This window comes from Ranitomeya variabilis, chromosome 6, assembly GCF_051348905.1.
Source record: "Ranitomeya variabilis isolate aRanVar5 chromosome 6, aRanVar5.hap1, whole genome shotgun sequence".
Classification (NCBI taxonomy): Eukaryota; Metazoa; Chordata; class Amphibia; order Anura; family Dendrobatidae; genus Ranitomeya; species Ranitomeya variabilis.
The window spans coordinates 416,334,451-416,357,833 of record NC_135237.1 but is presented as its reverse complement, the minus strand read 5'-3'; the positions used below and the strand labels follow the sequence as shown (position 1 = coordinate 416,357,833).

Below are 23,383 nucleotides of genomic sequence, written 5' to 3'. Positions count from 1 at the left end.
CTCCCGTGCGCCCAAACAGGGGTTTACCCCAACATATGGGGTATCAACGTATGCAGGACAAATTGGACAACAACTTCTGGGGTCCAATTTCTCTTGTTACGCTTGGGAAAATTAAAATTTGGGGGGCTAAAAAAACATTTTTGTGGGACAAAAATGATTTTTTATTTTCATGGCTCTGCGTTATAAACTGTAGTGAAATACTTGGGGGCTCAAAGTTCTCACAACACATCTAGATAAGTTCCTTGGGGGGGTCTAGGTTTCAATATGGGGTCACTTGTTCTACTGTTTAAGGACATCCGGGGCTCTGCAAATGCAACGTGACGCCTGAAGACCAATCCATCTAAGTCTGTATTCCAAATGGCGCTCCTTCCCTTCCGAGCTCTGCCATGCACCTTAGGGGGTCTACTTTCCAAAATGGTGTCACTTGTGGGGGGGTTTCAATGTTTAGGCACATCAGGGGCTCATCCAGCCAATTTTGCATTGAAAAGTCAAACGGCGCTCCTTCCCTTCCGAGCTCTGCCATGCACCCAAACAGTGATTAACCCCACATATGGAGTATCAGCATACTCAGGATAAATTGCACAACAACTTTTGGGGTACAATTTCTTCTGGTACCCTTGGTAAAATAAAAAATTGGAGGTGAAAAGTTCATTTTTGTGAAAAAATATTATTTTTTATTTTTACATCTCTACATTATTAACTTCTGTGAAGCACTTGGTGGGTCAAAGTGCTCACCACGCATCTAGATAAGTTCCTTAGGGGGTCTACTTTCCAAAATGGTTTCACTTGTGGGGGGTTTCAATGTTCAGGCACATCAGGGGCTCCCTAACGCAACATGGCGTCCCATCACAATTCCAGCCAATTTTGCATTGAAAAGTCAAATGGCGCTCCTTCCCTTCCAATCTCTACCATGCACCCAAACAATCGTTTACCCCCCTATATGGGGTATCCGGATACTCAGGACAAATTGCACAACAAGTGTTGGGGTCCATTTTCTCCTGTAACCCTTGGTAAAATAAAACAAATTGGAGCTGAAGTAAATTTTTTGTGAAAAAAAAGTTGTTGTTTTTTTTTAAAACATTCCAAAAATTCCTGTGAAACACCTGAAGGGTTAATACACTTCTTGAATGTGGTTTTGAGCACCTTGAGGGGTGCAGTTTTTAGAATGGTGTCACACTTGGTTATTTTCTATCATATAGACCCCTCAAAATGACTTCAAATGTGATGTGGTCCCTAGAAAAAAAATGGTGTTGTAAAAATGAGAAATTGCTGGTCAACTTTTAACCCTTATAACTCCCTACCAAAAAAAAAATTTGGTTCCAAAATTGTGCTGATGTAAAGTAGACATGTGGGAAATGTTACTTATTAGTATTTTGTGTGACATATATCTCTGTGATTTAAGGACATAAAAATTCAAAGTTGGAAAATTGCAAAATTTTCGCGAAATTTCCGTTTTTTTCACAAATAAACACAGGTAATATCAAAGAAATTTTACCACTATCATGAAGTACAATATGTCTTGAGAAAACGATATCAGAATCACCAGGATCCGTTGAAGCGTTCCAGAGTTATAACCTCATAAAGGGACAGTGGTCAGAATTGTAAAAATTGGCCCGGTCATTAACGTGCAAACCACCCTTGGGGGTAAAGGGGTTAATAGGCGTTGTGGACGCGGTGATACCAATTAGGCCATGTTCACACAGTGCGTTTTTTACCGCGGAACCGCGGCGGTTTTGCCGCTGCGGTTCCGCAGCTGTTTTCCATGCAGGGTACAGTACACTGTACCCTATGGAAAACAGGACACACTGTGCACATGGTCCGGAAATTTTAAAAAAAAAGCCGTGCTGAATAGCTCCCGGAAAAAAGAAGGAGCATGTCAATTCTTCTTCCTGAACCGCAGCGGTTCTGCACCCATAGACCTCCATTGTGAGGTCAAAATCGCAGTAAAACACGCAGATCAAAAATATATCTGCGTGTTTTACTGCGGTTTGATGTGCAGAACCGCTGCTGCAGGAAGTGCGGGGAAGCCGGCGGAAGTGCGGGGCCGGAAGTGCGTGGGCGGAGAGACATGGAGGCATAGCGTCGCATGGGGATCGTGTCGGCCGTTTGATTGATTTGGTATGTGTGTGTGTGTGTGTGTGTGTGTGTGTGTGTGCGTGTCCCCATGCGACGCTAGTGCCACCATTGTGCTAAGTCGCCGTATGGACTACTACTCCCATCCGGTATTAGGATGGGAGAGTTGTCCCTGTGTCCGGCGACTTAGCACAATAGTAAAGTTTACACCAAACACCTACACACAATACACATACATGACACACAGTACAGTACATACAACACATAACATAGAGTATATACTCACCAACAGCACACTGGTAGGCGAAGCCCTCGATCCTCCAGGAAAAAATCCAAAAATAATAAACCAAATCCATACTCCCTGTCCGCAGAATCCATAAAACGAGTGTCCCACGCCGATCGGCTGCTCTCCGGCGATACACTGCCAGGAGCGAAGCTCCTAGCAGTGTATCGCGTACTGTTCCGGAGTTCAATGGCTCCGGCGTCTCGGTTAACAGCAGTACAGCTGCGTTGAACTTTCCCACGCAGCACTGCCGTTAAGCGAGAGTGCCGGGGTCAATGACCGCCGGTAAACTCGCTCGCGCATGCGCAGTGACACACCGACAGGAACTATGGCTCCTGTCAGTGTGTTGCTGCAGCCGTGGAGAGCAGACATATCTCTGGATGTGTCTGTTCTCCATGAAAAATCTTCGTGGGATACGTGGATACTTAAATACGTGACACGTGTCACTTAAATACGTGATACGTGTCACTTAAATACGTGGCACTTAAATACGTGGCAGTGAAATACGTGGCACGTGGCACTGAAATACGTGGCACTGAAATACGTGGCACGTGGCACTTAAATACGTGGCACGTGGCACTGAAATACGTGGCACGTGGCACTTAAATACGTGGCACGTGGCACTTAAATACGTGGCACTTAAATACGTGGCACGTGGCACTGAAATACGTGGCACTGAAATACGTGGCACGTGGCACTTAAATACGTGGCACGTGGCACTGAAATACGTGGCACGTGGCACTTAAATACGTGGCACGTGGCACTTAAATACGTGGCACTTAAATACGTGGCACTGAAATACGTGGCACGTGGCACTGAAATACGTGGCACTGAAATACGTGGCACGTGGCACTTAAATACGTGGCACGTGGCACTGAAATACGTGGCACTTAAATACGTGGCACTGAAATACGTGGCACATGGCACTTAAATACGTGGCACGTGGCACTGAAATACGTGGCACTGAAATACGTGGCACGTGGCACTGAAATACGTGCCACTTAGGCTATGTTCACATTTGCGTTGTGCGCCGCAGCGTCGGCGCCGCAACACACAACGCAAAGTAAAACGCAGCAAAACGCATGCACAACGCTGCGTTTTGCGCCGCATGCGTCCTTTTTTTGATTGATTTTGGACGCAGCAAAAATGCAACTTGCTGCGTCCTCTGCGCCCGGATGCGTGCGCTGCAGTGACGCATGCGGCGCAAAACGCGGAGCGCTGTCATTCAAAACACGTCCACTCATTTTGGTGTTTAGTCCCAAAATGGAGGATGGAAGAAGAAAAGGGTTGGACAAGGAAATGACATCATTTTTTTTTTTTTTCCCCCCCCCCACTGCAGTAAACTTTATTTCTGTCAAACACAGACAATCTGCAGACAAAACTGCATCAAAAAACGCACTAAAAAACGCACTAAAAAACGCACCAAAAAACGCAACAAAAACGCAACAAAAACGCACCAAAAAACGCACCTGCGTTTTCTGCAGAGACCTGCAGTTTCAGTCAGGAAAAAAAAAGGATGGAAATCCTGAACGTGTGAACATAGCCTTATGTGTACTTTTATGTTTACATTTTGTGTTAATTCAAATATTTATTTAAAGATATAATATGTTTATTTTTATTTTAGATTTTTTCAAAAAATATTTTTACAATTTTTTTTTTTTTAATTTTTTTTTACTTCTTTCTAATTATTTACCTTTGTCCCACTATGGGACTATAATTTTTTGCTGGCTGATCGCTTGTATAGAAGCAGCATCACCATGCCATAGAAGCTGTCAGCTCTGCACTGACAGAGATGCACTGCGCATGATGGCCAAGTTTCCTAGCTCTGGATACCCGGATGTCGTCATGATGACATCAGGTCACCATGGCAACGATCAGGACCCCGTGTCATTCCGCGGGTTCTCCGATCCAAAGGCAGAGGGGCTGTCAGGCCTCTGCCGGCTTCCGAAATGGTACGATCGTGTTCTATCGCAGCATTTCAGGGGTTAAAAATGCCGGGAGCGGTCTGTGACCACGCCTGGCACCTAGTGCCGGGTGTCAGCTGTGAGAATCAGCTGACACCCGGTGGCGATCGCCCAAGCTTCCCCCGTGTGCTCGGGTGATCGCGATGATGTAATGATACGTCCATGGTCAAATAGGCCCCAGGGCACATGGAGGGATCATTACGTCCATTGTCAGAAAGGGGATAAATAATTATTCTCTGTATGTTCCAGGAGATTGCCACCCATTTAACCAAGTACCCTCAACCCTCTTCACTCTGAAACTGTAAATTATTAAATTTAATATCAACTTTTTTTTTTTTGCATTAGACTTTGTGGTTAGTATTCTGTCTGAAGATAAAGATGTCATCAAGAACCTGAACCCATCCTGCAGTTCCATGAAAATGTGGAAGTCACAAACAACTGGTGGAAAACCTCCAGCCACTGTAAGGACACACAGCTTTACATGTTATGAGATGTAAACAATTCTTAAAGGGGTTGTCTTGTAAGTTAAAATTGTTTTGAAAATGACACATTAGGTCATTTATAATTGACCGTAAAATTTCTTAGTCTTCTATCATTTTCAGTCCCTGCTTTTAATAACCAGAGTCTGCATGGTTCATTTCTGTTTTGACTTGGACTAATCATTCTTCCCTTTTGTATCATGATATCATAGACCTGATGACCAAAGAGGTTATTTTTCTTTCCATTTTAAGCTGCACACCTTTTTGTTTTCCCGCTGACGTATCGTCATCATCATGATCATTATCATAAGTGTTTTTTGATGATAGGAATGCTTCAAATAATCCTAGGACTGCAAGTTGTTTGTCAACTAGAGGGGTACTGTCACGACTGTTGTCGGGTATCTATGGGCTCCTTCCCTGTCCCTAGGGATAAGGGGTGACCTATCTATCTCTATTTCCCGGATTATTTCTAATGGTGTAGACGCCGGGAACACATACTTTGCTGAGCTCCTGAATACTCCCTTTTTCTGTTCCTTTCCCCCACCCAGGGAAGCTGGAAGTAGAAGTGTATGGAAGTGTATACACCAACCAGACTAACAAGCGAATACGTACTCGGATTAAGGAAAGTACCAATCATCCAAAATGTACACGCCAACAACCAAGGGGAGTGAAGAAAGGGAAAAGTATTTGCACCAGTAGCGTAGCTACCGAGGCCCCTGGCGCCCCGCGTTCTGAGGGGTCCCACCCGGTGCTACGCTATGTAACTGTATTGGCGTGCACAGCGCGCCAATACAGTTACATTCTGCGGCAGAGCAGGGAGACACGATCAGCCGCTATGGGCCCCTGAGGAGGCAGTGGGGGGTCCCTGTGCCAGCAGTGGGCCCCCCCGCCTGTCATCGCAGGGTCAGCTGTATCGGCTGGATGCCACATTGATGAGAGAGGGAGTGTTACGCTGACGCTCCCTCTCCCATCATCCCCCTGTCAGGGTCTGACATTAACGACGACGACACTGTCAGAGGGTCGCGATGTCAGTACTCAGCACCCGTTGTCTAGAGATGAGCGGGTGCTCAGAGCACCGCGGGGACAAGGAGGAAGAGAGGTGAGTATTGTATTTTCTCCTTCGCCTCATTGGGGGACACAGGACTGTGGGTGTATGCTTCTGCCGCCAGGAGGCTGACACTAAGTAAACGTGAAAAAACGTTAGCTCCTCCTCCGTAGTATACACCCTGACACTGGCTGCTGGAGACTCCAGTTCTTGCTTAGTGTCTGAAGGAGGCACACCTCTGGGTCCCGGATCTTTTGGACCCATTTCCTATTCATCTCTTCACTAACGGAATTGAAGGGGCGATGGACCTTTTTGAGGGTCCGATCTCCCCAAAACCAACAACGGGCAAGCACGTGTGAATTTCTCCACGTATCCTTTCCCGTGACGTGGGATCCCTCACCGGACTTGGCCCTGACCACCCTAAGGTATTTAGACCCTAGGCTGTACAGGTGCCCGTAGAATGTCCGTGTGTCCCCCCTGTTTTCTCTACACCTTTGCTTTTGCTATGGTGCTAGATGGGGTGGTGGACGGTCCCTCTCCTTATCCTTAGCAGATAATGGAGCTAGGGTTCCTGCACCGTCATTTACCTCCCCCCACTCCCCACCGGATAATACTTCATAGGAGGGGGGCTCCTGTTTTGACGCAAGGCATCTGCAGATTCCTTTTTTTCTGGGGCTGCGAGTGTATGTAGCTCTATGTCAGTGTAGCTGAGCAGAACGCTATAGCAGGGTGTGTGCAGATCATGCAGCACTTACCCTTGCTGAACACAGAGCAGGCAGGCAGAGCAGGGGATAAAGCGGTAATCCAGGTAGCATGCGGCACCGTCAGCGCCGTTACTATGCGGTGGACCGCTTCAGTGATTCCGTGCGCCGGCATCATGGTCTTCCTGAGGCTTCAGGCTCCGGCCTGGCCTCCATCAGAGTACTTCCGGGTCGCTTAGACCCGGCATTTCTCCCAGCAAAACCGCGCTGTGAGGCCCCGCCCCCTCCGGCGCATCTACTTCCGGTTTCACTTTCCCTTCCCTCTCCCAGGGAAAAATTGAGTCCCCGGCTTCAGGCCTACTACAGGCCGCACCGCATCAGGGCGGTCCCGCCCACTGAGGCCTGCACAAGTTAAAGACGGCTCATTTGGCTCCGCATCTTGAGTTTGGTCACCGTTTTTGGTAGGGACACAGGACTGGGGTAAGTGCTTCTCCCTCCAGCAGGTAGTAGCATTTTTCTTTTCCCGGTCTCAGGCCCTGGGTATAGCTCGCACTATGTCTAGAAGGGTTAAGGCTCATATGGTCCTATTTACCAGTTGTGTAACTTGTCGTGCCCCATTCCCCTGTGCCCAGAGCAACCGTCTCTGGGAGGCCTGTGACTCGGATCGCGCCCAGGAGCCCCCCCCCTGCCAGCTCCCCAGCTATCTCTCCCGTCCCTGCCCCTCAAGCAGTGGCTGGGGCTGATCCGCCTGAATGGGTTGCATCTTTATCACAATCCATGGCGTCTCTTACTGAAGCAATCAAATCCCTTCAGACCCCGGCAGTCAGGGCCAGCAGTCCTCCTGTCTCGGATAGGGCCTCGGGGTCTCGAGAGCCTTCGGCCTGCAGGGGCCGTGCCCACACCAGACAGACACATGAAAAGCGGATTCGCACAGTCGCCCAGGCTCTCAGGTGCTTCTGCACCCTGGAGTTCCGTGTCGCTTTCTCCTTCCCCAGCAGAGAGCGGGGAAGTTGAGACAGACTATGATTCAGAGGAGTCCCTTAATTTTGAGTCTCCTGGTTTTCGGGAGTCGATAGTCTGATTGAGGCTATCAATCAGTCCCTGGGGATAGAGGACGAAACCGCCTCATCCTCCGATCATAAGGTAGCATTTAACAAACTAAACGAGCCCATAGAGTTTTCTCCTCTCACCCTGAGTTTGAGGACCTGATTCGGCGTAACCGGGAACATCCGGACAAGCATTTTTCGGGGCAAAAAGCTTTGAAGATTAGGTACCCCTTTGCTGCTGAACTTTGTAGTAAATGGGCAGAAAATCCTTCCGTGGACCCTCCGGTGTCCCGTTTAGCCTCTAACACATTGTTATCTCTCCCTAGTGGCTCGGCGATTAAGGATCCTACGGATCGTCTTATAGATAGCTTGGCTCGTTCAGTTTTTGAGGCTTCAAGTTCGGCACTTTTTCCTTCATTTGCGGCAACTTGGGTTGCGAAAGCTATGATGTCCTGGTCAGAGTCTTTAACAAAGGCTCTTCAGGAACGTGAGTTGTCTGCAGAGTTGGCAGAAATGTCTTCTCAGATTGCACTTGCGGTTGCGGGTAGCTATCTGATCAATGCTTCCTTGGATGCCGCAGACTGTGCCTCTTCGGCTGCTGCTAACGCCATTGCTATTAGAAGGGCTCTCTGGTTAAGGACATGGCGGGCAGACTCTACCTCTAAAAAAATCTCTTACAACTCTTCCGTATCAGGGGGATCGCCTATTCGGAGAGAAGCTGGATCAGCTTAGGCTAAGTTCACACTAGCGTTGTGCGCCGCTGCGTCGGCGACGCAACGCACAACGCACGCAAAAACGCGGCAAAACGCACGCAAAAACGCTGCGTTTTGCGACGCATGCGTCGGTTTTTGCCGAAAATCGGACGCAAGAAAAATGCAACTTGTTGCGTTTTCTTGGTCCGACGCTTGCGGCAAAAAAGACGCATGTGTGGCACAACGCAACAAAAAAAAACGCATGCGTCCCCCATGTTAAGTATAGGGGGCGCATGACGCATGCGTCGCCGCTGCGTCGCCGACGCAAACCCGACGCACATTAGCTTAACGCTAATGTGAACGTAGCCTTATTTCTGACTCCACAGTAGGGAAGAGTAAGTTTCTTCCTCAGCAGAGGATTAGGCAGCCTTTTTGTCGCCAACTTCAAGCCCGTTTCAGATCCTTTCTCAATACTAGATGGGCCCCAACATCGGGCACTGCGGCGCAAGGTCGACCCAATCAGGACCGAGACGCTCGGGTCTCTTATACGGCCAACCAGGGGGGAAGAATGCGTTTCCAGTCGACTAGATCCAGAGGATCTAGGACTCAAAGGTTTTCAGCCAAATGACTGGAGGCCTCCTCAGAGTGCCTCCAACAGAGTAGGCGGATGTCTACTTTTGTTTTACCGGGTCTGGATTCAGGTAATCCACGACCGGTGGGTAAAAGAGCTCGTATCTTCAGGTTACAAGAAAGAGCTGGTCCGTCAGCCTCCTCTACGGTTCTTCCCATCACGTCTTCCCAGGTCCGAGTCCCTCCGACGAAACCTGTACAGTTCTGTAGAATCCCTTCATCTCAGCGGAGTCATTTCTCCTGTCCCAAGGGAGGAAAGGTTTCAAGGGTTCTATTGCAACCTTTTTGTGGTCCCCAAAAAGGACGGAACAGTAAGACCTATCCTATCCTGGATCTAAAATGCCTAAACCAGTTTGTTCGCGTTCACCATTTTCGGATGGAGTCTCTGCGGTCAGTGATTGCTTCAATGGAAAAGGGAGCGTTCTTGGCCTCAATAGATATTCAGGATGCTTACCTACATATCCCCATTTTTCCTCCTCATCAAAGGTTTCTAAGGTTCGCACTGAACAACCTACACTTCCAGTTCACGGCGTTACCCTTCGGACTGGCCTCCGCCCCAAGGGTGTTCACGAAAGTCATGTCTACTGTAGTGTCCATTCTGCACTCCCGAGGCATAGTAGTCATGCCATATCTGGACGATCTTCTGATCAAGGGGCCTACCTTTCAAGCTTGCAAGGAAAATGTCAGCATTGTTCTAGACACCCTGGCTCGCCTGGGTTGGCTAGTAAATTTAAGGAAGTCATCCCTACAACCGTCTCTGAAGATATCATTTCTAGGTATGATTTTCGACACCTCTCAGGCCCTATCAATCCTTCCCCAGGACAACGTCCTAGCCCTTCGGCGGGAAGTGAGGAATCTTCAGCAACCGTACCCTCATACGATTCGGTCCTGCATGAGGGTGTTAGGGAAGATGGTTGCGACTATAGAGGCAGTACCATTCGTGCAGCTTCATTTTCGTCCTCTCCAACAGGCAATCCTAGCAGTATGGAACAGGAATCCTCTCTCCCTCAACCGCAGTTTTTCGCTTGTCTCCCCAGGTCAGACAGGCTCTCTCATGCTGGTTGTACAGCCCATCCTTACTCAGGGGGAAGCCCTTTCCCCCAACCAATTGGCTGTGGTCACAACAGATGCCACTCTCCTGGGTTGGGGAGCAGTGTTTTTTCACCACACAGCTCAAGGGCGCTGGTCTCTTCGGGAATCAAATCTTCCCATCAATCTCTTGGAGATTCGGGCGGTTCGACTAGCGTTGCAGCATTTCCACCATCTCCTGGCGAGTCACCCTGTCCGAATTCAATCGGACAACGCCACAGCAGTGGCCTACATAAATCACCAGGGGGGCACCCGCAGCAAGGCAGCCATGCGGGAGGTAAAACAAATACTCTTCTGGGCCGAAAAAAATCACTCTGTAATTTCAGCAGTCCACATTCCAGGAGTAGAAAATTGGGCGGCAGATTTCCTAAGCCGTCAGGGTCTGGTGTCCGGGGAATGGTCTCTCCATCCCGAGGTATTTCAGCAGATATGCCGTCTATGGGGGACCCCGGACGTGGATCTAATGGCGTCCAGAGTGAATGTCAAAGTACCCAGATTTGTCTCCAGGTACCGAGACCCACAGACAATCGCTGTGGATGCCCTAGTTCTGACTTGGAACCAGTTCCATCTCTTATCTTTTCCCTCCTCTGGCGCTTCTCCTGAGGGTAATCAAGAAAATCAAGTTAGAAAGAGTATCTGTTATTCTGATCGCTCCGGATTGGCCACGACGGACCTGGTATGCGAACCTAGTACAGCTCCTCTCCGGGGTTCCATGGCGGCTCCCCGATCGGCCGGATCTTCTTTCTCAAGGGCCGATTTACCACCAGAACTCAGGGGTCCTACGTTTGACGGCATAGCCGTTGAATCTTGGGTTTTAACTCAGGCAGGGTTCTCCCAAGAGGTAGCTGATACCATGATCAGTGCGCGTAAAACTGTTTCAGCCAGAATTTATTATCACACTTGGAAAGTTTTCCTTTCATAGTGTAGAGGGCGCGGACTGCCTCCTCTGCGTTTTTCCGTCCCAAACATTCTAGGCTTTCTTCAAACAGGCCTGGATTCTGGGCTTGCTCCAAGTACCCTCAGAAGACAGATCTCGGCCTTATCACTCCTTTTTCAGCGCAGTATTGCTACTAAACGTCAGGTTAGGACTTTTTTTCCATTTCCAGGGAGTCGCTCATAAGGTCCCTCCTTACAAAACTCCCTTGGAAGCTTGGGACCTTAATTTGGTCTTAAGGGCACTGCAGGAAGCTCCTTTTGAACCTCTTCAAGATATTTCCTTGACTTTCCTTTCTTGGAAGGTCGTGTTTTTAGTGGCCATCACTTCCATAAGACGGGTGTCAGAGCTGGCAGCCCTTTCCTGTCGTACTCCTTTTCTGTGTATTCATCAGGATAAGGTAGTGCTCAGACCAGCACCTTCTTTTTTGCCGAAGGTTGTTTCCTCATTCCATATTAATGAGGATATAGTTCTTCCCTCTTTTTTTGTCCGGCACCGACGCACCGTGTAGAAAAAGCTCTCCATACGTTGGATCTGGTGAGAGCACTTAGGAGATACATTTCTCGAACGGCTCCTTTCTGCCCGACGGATGCTCTGTTTGTCCTTCAGGAAAGGTTGCGCGGCCTCAAAATCCACCCTGGCCAGGTGGATACGGGCAACCATTCAGGAAGCCTATCTCGCCAAGGGCGTGACTGTTCCGGCTGGGATCAAGGCTCATTCCACTAGAGCAGTGGGGGCTTCCTGGGCCATTCGACACCAGGCCTCAGCAGAACAGGTTTGCAAAGCTGCGACCTGGTCTAGTCTGCATACTTTTGTCAAACATTATAATGTCCGCTCCCAGATCTCTGCAGATGCAAGTCTGGGTAGAAGGATTCTTCAAGCGGCAGTGGCTCATTTATAGACAATCCGTTATCTGGATGATTTTTACTGGTGAGTTAATTCCCCACCCAGGGACTCCTTTAGGACATCCCACAGTCCTGCGTCCCCCAATGAGGCGAAGGAGAAATAGGGAATTTTGTGTTACTCACCGTAAAATCCTTTTCTCCGAGACGCTTATTGGGGGACACAGCTCCCTCCCTGGTAATATCGGATTTTATCAGTCAGTATGACCTTTTCTAGACATAAGTTTTTTTCTGTATTTATGCTGTTATATTATCTCTCGTGTTTTTATCCTACTGCTTTTGCACCGAACTGGAGACTCCAGCAGCCAGTGTCAGGGTGTATACTACGGAGGAGGAGCTAACGTTTTTTCACGTTTACTTAGTGTCAGCCTCCTGGCGGCAGAAGCATACACCCACAGTCCTGTGTCCCCCAATGAGCGTCTCGGAGAAAAGGATTTTACGGTGAGTAACACAAAAATCCCTATTTTTTTTTCCATCGAGTGCATTATACTGTACGGTCTGCCTAATGGGGGTGCATTATACTGTACTGGCTGCCTAATGGGGGTACATTATACTATACAGACTGCCTAATGGGGGTGCATTGTGCTATACAGGCTGCCTAATGGGGATGCATTATATTGTATTGGCTGCCTAATGGGGGTGCATTATACTATACTGGATGCCTAATGGGGGTGCATTGTACTGTACTGGCTGCCTAATGAGGGTACATTATACTATACAGACTGCCTAATGGGGGTGCATTATGCTATACAGGCTGCCTAATGGGGGTGCATAATACAGTACTGACTGCCTAATGGGGGTCATGTCAAACCAACTTCCTCATTAAAATAAATGAAGAAAAACGAGGTTTTAAGCATTAATTAAAATATAATATTTATTGACAACAATTAAAATAATAAATACAACAAGAAAACCTCTCAATAAAAAAGAAGCTGGGGACAATGTCTCTGTGCAAGAAATGTGCCAGTAAGCTATGACTATAAGGCTAACTGTATCAATAAGCACTAAAACTGCACTTATACCAAGTAAATAAAGAACCAGGGGTGGGAAAATGTACAAGGACTAATGTGGAAATGAAAAAAATCTCCTACATACTCCATGGCTATATAAGCCTATCGAAATTCCCATACCTAAATAAAGCAGGAAAGAAAGTGCATGGTGCTAATAAAAAACTGGACAGTGCCTCCAAAAAAGTCCCAAATAATGTTACTTACATAAGTGTAAACTTGCAGCAGAGAGTGTCCCACAGCGACCCCGACAGCGCCGTTTCGCCAAACTGGCTTCCTCACATAAGGGGCGTAAGTGTCTAAAGCCCGCAGCTCTACCTTCAAGATAGCTTACTGGCACATTTCTTGCACAGAGACATTGTCCCCAGCTTCTTTTTTATTGAGAGGTTTTCTTGTTGTATTTATTATTTTAATTGTTGTCAATAAATATTATATTTTAATTAATGCTTAAAACCTCGTTTTTCTTCATTTATTTTAATGAGGAAGTTGGTTTGACATGATTATTGTGAGGTATGCACTTCACCGTTTATGGACATTTGATAAAATTATGCCTAATGGGGGTGCATTATATTGTATTGGCTGCCTAAAGGGGGTGCATTATAGTGTACTGGCTGCCTAATAGGGGTGCATTATATTGTATTGGCTGCCTAATGGGGGTGCATTATAGTGTACTGGCTGCCTAATGGGGGTGCATTATAGTGTACTGGCTGCCTAATGGGGGTGCATTATACTATACAGACTGCCTAATGGGGGTGCATTATGCTGTACTGGCTGCCTAATGGGGGTGCATTATACTATACTGGCTGCCTTTTGGGGGTGCATTATGCTATACAGACTGCCTAATGGGGATGCATTATATTGCATTGGCTGCCTAATGGAGATGCATTATATTGCATTGGCTGCCTAATGGGAGTGCATTATGCTATACTGGCTGCCTAATGGGAATGCGTTATATTGTATTGGCTGCCTAATGGGGGTGCATTATACTATACTGGCTGCCCAATGGGGGTGCATTATACTATACAGGCTGCCTAATGGGTATGCATTATACTGTACTGGCTGCCTAGTGGGGGTGCATTATGCTATACAGACTGCCTAATGGGATGCATTATATTTTATTGGCTGCCTAATCAGGGTACATTATACTATACTGGATGCCTAATGGGGGTGCATTATACTATACTGGATGCCTAATGGGGTTGCATTATATTGTACTGGCTGCCTAATGGGGCGGCATTATACTATACAGACTGCCTAATGGGGGTGCATTATACTGTACTGGCTGCCTAATGGGGGTGCATTGTACTGTACTGGCTGCCTAATGGGGGTACATTATACTATACAGACTGCCTAATGGGGGTTCATTATATTGTACTGGCTGCCTAATGGGGGTTCATTATACTATACAAGCTGTCTAATGGAGGTGCATTATACTATACAGGCTGCCTAATGGGGGTGCATTATATTGTACTGGCTGCCTAATGGGGGAGCATTATACTATACAAAATGCCTAATGGGGTGCATTATACTATACAGGCTGCCTAATGGGGGTGCATTATACTGTACTGGCTGCCTATGGGGGTGCATTATACTGTACTGGCTGCCTATGGGGATGCATTATATTATGCAGGCTGCCTAATGGGGGTGCATTGTACTGTACTGGCTTTCTATGGGGTGCATTATACTATGCAGACTGCCTATGGGGTACATTATATTGTACTTGCTGCCTATGTGGGTGCACTATACTGTACTGGCTGCCTAATGGGGGTGCATTATACTTTACTGGCTGCCTATGCATTATACTGTACAGGCCTATAGGGAGTGCATTATACTATACATGCCTTTAGGGAGTGCATTATACTATACAGACTGCCTAGTGGGGTGAATTATGCTGTACTGGCTGCCTAATGGGGGTGCATTATACTATACTGGCTGCCTAATGGGGGTGCATTATACTATACAGGCTGCCTAATGGGTATGCATTATACTGTACTGGCTGCCTAATGGGGGTGCATTATACTATACTGGCTGCCTAATGGGGGTGCATTATGCTGTACAGACTGCTGCCTAATGGGGTGCATTATATTATATTGGCACCCTAATGGGGGTGCATTATGCTATACTGGATGCCTAATGGGGGTGAATTATACTATACATGCTGCCTAATGGGGTTGCATTATATTGTACTGGCTGCCTAATTGGGGGGCATTATACTATACAGACTGCCTAATGGGGTGCATTATACTGTACTGGCTGCCTAATGGGGGTGCATTGTACTGTACTGACTGCCTAATGGGGGTACATTATACTATACAGACTGCCTAATGGGGGTGCATTATGCTATACAGGCTTCCTAATGGGGGTGCATAATACAGTACGGACTGCCTAATGGGGGTGCATTATACTATACAGGCCTATGGGGAGTGCATTATACTATACAGGCCTATGAGGAGAGCATTATACTATACAGGCCGGGGAGTGCATTATACTGTGCAGGTCTATGGGGGAGTGCATTATACTGTGCAGGTCTATGGGTAGTGCATTATACTGTGCAGGCCTATGGGGGAGTGCATTATACTATACAGGCCTATGGGGGAGTGCATTATACTATACAGGCCTATGGGGAGTGCATTATACTATACAGGCCTATGGGGAGTGCATTATACTATACAGGCTTATGGGGAGTGCATTAAACTATACTATACAGGCCTATGGGGAGTGCATTATACTATACAGGCCTATGGAAAATGCATTATACTATACAGGCCTATGGGGAATGCGTTATACTATATTGAGGACTATCTAGCACATTATACTATATGGAGGCTATTTAGGGAGCCATCATACCGTGTGGGGATTACAGTGAAGGGGCTATCACACAGTGTTGTGGCAAGCAAGCAGTTTGGGTTCTACTAAGGGGTCAGTATACCATGTGGTGGTACATTACTGTGAGGAGTCATCATGTTATGGGGCAGAGACTCAGGTCATTATTCAATGTTAAGTGGGCACTTATTGATATAGGGGAACTCAGGTTACTGTGACTATCATAGTAACATAGTTAGTAAGGCCGAAAAAAGACATTTGTCCATCCAGTTCAGCCTATATTCCATCATAATAAATCCCCAGATCTACGTCCTTCTACAGAACCTAATAATTGTATGATAAAATATTGTTCTGCTACAGGAAGACATCCAGGGCTCTCTTGAACCCCTCGACTGAGTTCGCCATCACCACCTCCTCAGGCAAGCAATTCCAGATTCTCACTGCCCTATCAAAGGGACACACAGGGCATTATTACTTTCTAGGGGACAAAATGTGGGCACTGTTTTCTGGGGCACTTGCACCCGGCATTACCATACTCTAGAGGGTTGCTTTAGAATTTAGAGGGCACAGAACCACACAGCAAGTGCAGTAATAGGGTCACATACGGCAGCAGCATTAGGGTACCAGTAGGATGAGGCGTTTGTGCAGGTTAGGAATAGATGGTGACCTGCTGAAAATATGAGAAGTGAAATGTGTCTTTGTTGTATTCTCTGCAGACGAGTCCTGGGTGGAAGAAGTTGTCGGTCTGGGCCAGATGGAAAAGACTGGAAAAGTGAACGATTCCATCAGAAAGAACGTCAGCGGTAAGTCACCATCTGTAACTGTACTTTGATCTGTTATACGGTATGTTCTGCAGGGCTAGTATCTACCACTGACCATATGGCGGTAATATCAGTGTTGCTTTTTGTATAGAGATTATTTTCAGCAACATCGCTGTCATCTGCTGAGGTTCTCCTCCACTATTAGGGTGCGTCACCCAGTTGTAATAAAGGTTGCCTGGTTAGGGGCCCACTCAGAATCTTTGCCCCCCTGAACCAAAACCCTAGCTACGCCTCTGATTTGCACACAACCAAAACCAAGCAACAGTCTCTAGATAAATCCACCAAACGTCTCCTCAAACAACAAAACTCCCCCAACTCCTGAACCATGCAGCAGGAAGCTAACTGGCAATGCCTGCGTGCGAGAGGCTGGTATAACCCCTTAGTGACCGAGCCAAATTTTTGAAATGTGACCAGTGTCACTTTATGTGGTAATAACTCTGGAATGCATCAATGGATCCCACTGATTCTGAGTTAGTTTTTTTGTGGAACATTATAATTTATTGTAATGGTAAATTTAGGTTGATATGTTTTGTGTTAGTTTTATAAATAATCAGAAACTTGACAAAAATGTTAAAAAATAGATATTTTCAAACTTTCAATGATTATCCCTTTAATCCAGATAGTCAGACCACAGAAAAACATTAACCCCTTCCCGACCTTTGACGCCACGTAGGCATCATGAAAGTCGGTGCCAATCCGACCTGTGACGCCTATGTGGCGTCATGGAGGGATCGCATCCCTGAAGATCGGGTAAAATGGTTAACTCCGATTTCACCCGATCTGCAGGGACAGGGGGAGTGGTGCTTCAGTCCAGGGGGGGTGGCTTCACCATCCCGTGGCTACGATCGCTCTGATTGGCTGTTTCACTTTCAACAGCCAATCAGAGCAATCTGTAATATTTCACCTATGAAAATTGGTGAAATATTACAATCCAGCCATGGCCGATGCTGCAATATCATCTGCCATGGCTGGAGACCCCGATCTGCCCCACCGCCACCGATCTCCTCCTCTCCTTCCTGTCATGTCCCCTGCTCCTCCTGTCCGCTCCCCCCCCCCGTGCTCCAATCCCACCCTCCCATACTTACCGAGCTCCGATGTCCCTCCCGGTGTCTGTCCGTCTTCTCCATGGGCGCCGCCATCTTCCAAAATGCTGCCGAATCTGCCGGCCGGCAGATTCTTTCCAGGTACATTTTGATCGCTGTGATAGGTTCTATCACAGCGATCAAAAAAAAAATTGTAAATAAACCCCCCTTTATCACCCCCATAGGTAGGGAACATAAAAAATAAAGAAAATATATTTATTTTTATTTTTCCACTAGGGTTAGGGTTGTACTTAGGGTTAGGGTTGTACTTAGGGTTAGGGTTGCACTTAGGGTTAGGGTTGCACTTAGGGTTAGGGTTAGGGTTGCTCTTAGAGTTCGGGTTAGAATTAGGGTTACAATTAGGGTTACAATTAGGGTTAGGGTTAGAATTAGGCTATGTGCACACGGTGCGGATTTGGCTGATTGGAGCGGATTGGTCGCTGCGATTCGTAGCAGTTTTCCATCACGTTTACAGTACCACGTAAACCTATGGAAAACCAAATCCGCAGTGCCCACGGTGCAAAAAATACTGCGTGGAAACGCTGCGTTGTATTTTCCGCAGCATGTCAATTCTTTGTGTGGACTCCACAGCGTTTTACACCTGCTCCATAATAGGAGTCCGCAGGTGAAATCCGCACAAAAAAACACTGGAAATCCGCAGTTTAAGCGCAGTGCGTTTTACCTGTGGATTTTTCAAAATCGGTGCGGAAAAATCCGCACAGAAATCCACAACGTGGGCACATAGCCTTAGGGTTAGGGTTGGAATTAGGGTTAAGATTAGGGTTAGGAGTGTGTTGGGGTTAGGGTTAGGGTTAGGCATGTGGTTAGGGTTGGGATTAGGGTTAGGGGTGTGTTGTAGTTAGGGTTGGGATTAGGGTTAGGGGTATGTTGGGGTTAGGGTTGGAATTAGGGTTAAGATTAGGGTTAGAGTTGGGATTAGGGTTAGGGGTGTGTTGGGGTTAGGGTTGTGATTAGGGTCATGGTTAGAGTTTGGATTAGGGTTAGGGGTGTGTTGGGGTTAGAATTGAGGGTTTTCCACTGTTTAGGCACATCAGGGGGTCTCCAAACGCGACAAGGCGCCACCATTGATTCCAGCCAATCTTGCATTCAAAAAGTCAAATGGTGCTCCCTCCCTTCCGAGCCCCGACGTGTGCCCAAACAGTGGTTTACCCCCACATATGGGGTACCAGCATACTCAGGACAAACTGGACAACAACTTTTGGGGTCCAATTTCTCCTGTAACCCTTGTGAAAATAAAAAATTGCGGGCTAAAAATCATTTTCAAGAAAAAAAAAATATTTTGTATTTTCACGGCTCTGCGTTATAAACTTCTGTGAAGCACTTGGGGGTTCAAAGTGCTCATCACACATCTAGATTAGTTCCTTGGGAGGTCTAGTTTCCAAAATGGGGTCACTTGTGGGGGAGCTCCAATGTTTAGGCACACAGGGTCTCTCCAAACGCGACATGGTGTCCGCTAACGATTGGAGCTAATTTTCCATTCTAAAAGCCAAATGGCGTGCCTTCCCTTCCGAGCCCTGCCGTGCGCCCAAACAGTGGTTTACCCCCACATATGTGGTATCAGCATACTCGCGACAAACTGGACAACAACATTTGGGGTCCAATTTCTTCTGTTACCCTTGGGAAAATAAAAAATTCTGGGCTAAAAATCATTTTTGAGGAAAGAAAAATTATTTTTTATTTTCACGGCTCTGCGTTATAAACTTCTGTGAAGCACTTGGGGGTTCAAAGTGCTCACCACACATCTAGATTAGTTCCTTGGGGGGTCTGTCATGCGCCCAAACAGTGGTTCCCCCCACATATCGGGTATCAGCGTACTCAGGACAAATTGGACAACAACTTTCGGGGTCCAGTTTCTCCTTTTACCCTGGGGAAAATAAAAAAAATTGCTGCTAAAAGATCATTTTTGTGACTAAAAATTTAAATGTTCATTTTTTCCTTCCATGTTGCTTCTGCTGCTGTGAAACACCTGAGGGGTTAATAAACTTCTTGTATGTGGTTTTGAGCACCTTGAGGGGTGCAGTTTTTAGAATGGTGTCACTTTTGGGTATTTTCAGCCATATAGACCCCTCAAACTGACTTCAAATGTGAGGTGGTCCCTAAAAAAATGGTTTTGTAAATTTTGCTGTAATAATGATAAATCACTGGTCTAATTTTAACCCTTCTAACTTCCTAAAAAAAAAAAATTGTTTCCAAAATTGTGCTGATGTAAAGTAGACATGTGGGAAATGTTATTTATTAACTATTTTGTGTCACATAGCTCTCTGGTTTAACAGAATAAAAATTCAAAATTTGAAAATTGCGAAATTTTCGCCAAATTTCCGTTTTTTTTCACAAACAAACGCAAAAATTATCGATCTAAATTTAGCACCATCATGAAGCCCAATATGTCATGAAAAAACACTCTCAGAATCGCTAGGATGCGTTGATGCGTTCCTGAGTTATTACCCCATAAATGGACACTGGTCAGAATTGCAAAAAATGGCCAGGTCGTTAAGGTCAAAATAGGCTGGGTCATGAAGGGGTTAATAAATAACATTTCCCTCATGTCTGCTTTACATCAGTACCATTTACAGGAAAGTGGCCTCAATTCACCCACAGTACTAATTGTAACATGGCACTGCAGCAATCAGCCAGGCATGAGGTATCGGGGTCTGGGACAGCATTTACAGCTTTCAATTGAGCGTCACAGTAAGATGAGGTGGGTGAGGGATCAATGTAGGGTCCCTTTGCTGGGAGCCCTGACACCACATTCAACAGCTCAACCTGCTTTCATACTTGGCCACACTCAGGTGGCACAAATATCATATAAATTTTGTAGACTGCTATTGTTCGATAAATCTAAGGATAGTAACACGAGTAGTTGTCTCCAAGGAAGTGGAGGCCTGGTGGTCTTTGAAGCCTACTGCTACAGGCAACACGCATGTAGGAGACCCAATCAGGATTCTACACATTTACGAAAATTAATGGCAGACACCAACAAAGTGGCATCAATTGCAATAGAGTAGAACTAGTATAGCGGGGACCGACTCCTCTTCCACTACAGCCAACCTAGCAGATGGTGACTGTAATGGGCAAGGTGATGGAATCACTGTTCTGTATCCCTCTGAAACCCTGGAAGAAGTATAACTAGGTGCCTGAGTAGGTATTTGGTAGGCCAAGTGGCAGCAGGTGAAAACTGCAACTCAAGGAGGGACAAAGAGGTGGCACCAGGTGCTACTCCATGGCTGACCTACAGAAGGTGGCAGCTGACTCCCGACAGCGTGTAAGCTGCTACGGCCCAAATGAGAGATGAAGAATGCAGGCAGGCACTGTAGGGACTCTGGAACCACGGGTGCAGAAGGGACCGTGTCACGGAGTTACCTCAACAGAGCAGTGCCAGAAGACTACAGTGTCTGTTGGCTCCTGCTCCGCCGCTGAGAAGAAGCACTTCTCCGGTGTATTAAGTGTGTTTGTTTTCTTTCAGCAGGACAGGGGTTAATCGGCCATATGGAAATCCGTGTATTCAGCTGTGCTCAGTTAGCCACTCCTCTCTCCTATAAAAGCTAGGCCTTCTGGCCAGGTGGTTGTCTGAGATAGCACTTGCTAGATAGACCTGGAGAGTGAGGAGCTGGTGTTTGGAGAGCTAAAGGAGTTTATTGTGTGACAGTTGTTTGGTTTGTACGCTTGGAAATTCCTCATCCTTACCTGCCTTACTTTCTACCCCTGTCATTCACACCCTGGTGAATACCTCTGTTATTTGTGAGTATATTTTGTGTGAGTTTAATTTTCTTTTACCCTTGTCTTTGTTCCCCTGTCTTGTCGGGTTGGAGTACTACGGTACACAGTAGCGCCTCTCTTCCCCGGGTGGTGGAGGGGGACAGACGCAGGGCTGCAGCTAGGAGACAGGGCAAGGGCGGAGGCCCTGGCATCCTCGCCATCTGAGGTATCCCAGGGAACATGGTGAGTTATTGTGCCCCCTAGTGCTAGGGCCAGGAAAGGTGCCCTTGGTCCCAGTTTACTCGCCAGTCCAATCGTGACAATCCAGCTGAGGAACAGAAAAGCACTGGCAGGTGTGGGCTGGACCGTCTGATGGACAGAAGAGCACAGAGAGGTACGAGCAGACGGGCACAGACAGGTAAGAACAGATGGGTACAGTGTAGACAAGCAGACAGGCAGACCTAGGGAACCTGACAACTAGCAAGCATGCAAGGCAAACTTAACACTGTAGCTCAGGGACCTCCATATTGGAGGAGAAGCCTTAAATAGAAAATGTCACCCAGGAATAGACTAGGAATGCGTTAGGTTGATGCAAGCAGTCCCTTTAAGATGGAGGGAGCGTGCGCCATCTAAGCATAGTTACTGGTCCTACAACTGAACCTTGGTGGAAACTGACACATAGGGGTGATATGAGAAGGTGGTGTGTGATTGGGAGACACTGAATGTCATGTCTGTTAGGTACAAATAGATTCAACAAAGGGCCAAGTCTGTAATGTCAACAGATCAGAAAGTCTGTAGTAAGAGTTAGTGGTCCACTGTGTCAAAGACAGATTCCAGGAGAAGGAGGTGGACAAACTCTTGTTGCTTTCATTTTATGGTTAGTAGGTCTTTGGTGACTTTAGTCAGTGCACTTTCAGTGGAACGGTGCGATCTGAAGCCAGATTATAGGTGGTGAAAGAGTGAGCAAGAGGAGAGGAGGGGGGACAGTTCAAAACATGTTCCAGTAGTCTGGAGGCATAGGGGAGAAATTATATAGGGTGATAGGTAGACACAGAGGATGGGTCAAGGGTGGGCTTTTTGAGGATGGGTGTGATCGAGGTATGTTTTAGTCAGGATGGAAGACACCAGTTGTTAGTGACGGGTTGAAGAGGTGGGTTGGGCTTGTGATGAAGACTGTGGTAAAGTTTGGAATGAGGTTGGACGCTATTGTGTCAAGTTCACAGGTGGTGAGGCAAAGTATTCAGCTGAGAGGAGAGGGAGGGAGAGGGAGCTGGTGGACGCAATAAAGAATTGAAAGTACTGAATAGCTGTTTAGGGTTGTGAGACAGGTATGATATGAGGGATGAGAAGTCAGTTTGTTTTGCTGCAGTGAGCAATTGCGCAGCATTTTTACAACTTCTGTTACTAGACGTGCAACTCCGCTCCCTTTCTGTGGCAACCGTACAACGGTACGCTTTGTAGATGATAGCGAAAAAGAACATGCGCTCCAGTAGATGGCAAGCACTGCATCAAGTGGCCTCTGCTCCACTTCCTCAACCTTAACATTACGCTCCGTACAGTCCTCAGTGGTGGCACCCCAGTTACCCTTTTTTTCCCCAAAATCACAACTCTCCAAGCGCCCAACTGACTGTTGGGAACCACAGATGGCTGAGTATGCAGATCTCTTCACACATTGCATGCCATGGGCATAGGAAGTGTACTCTACAGATTCACTGAGTTAAGAGGAGGAAATAATCTGCACCCATGGCCAAATTTTTTCTCACTTTGATCCATGGCCAAAGTTTGGTCCGAGCATAAACCAAACCTTTGTCAACAGACGTTAACCCCATGGGGTGAAGGTGATCCATTTGTGATGAGACTCAGAAACTTGAGGTGCCCGCAGACTGGACTGCGCTATCAAGGCAGGAAGAAAAGGATGGTGATTCTCAGGGCGAGGAGTGGGAGAACAGAGAGGATGACGATGAGGTAGTAGATCACTCTCAGTGTAAACCCAGAGACATGCAGCTGAGCAGCTCAGCAGAGGAGGAGGAAGACAAGGAGGTTACGTAGACAGATAATAAACCACAACAACCGATGCATCCTGAGCCCCAACTCT

At 47.0% G+C, this 23,383-nt stretch overlaps 1 protein-coding gene across 1 annotated transcript in view; it reads left to right on the top strand.

Moving 5' to 3' along the window:
• Positions 1-23,383, top strand: part of SMCHD1 (structural maintenance of chromosomes flexible hinge domain containing 1) — a 584,899-nt gene that overhangs the window by 421,520 nt on the left and 139,996 nt on the right. The window contains exon 33 of the mRNA XM_077270310.1: positions 4,666-4,781. Coding sequence (XP_077126425.1) covers positions 4,666-4,781 — 116 coding nt within the window. The remainder of the gene's footprint in view (positions 1-4,665; positions 4,782-23,383) is intronic.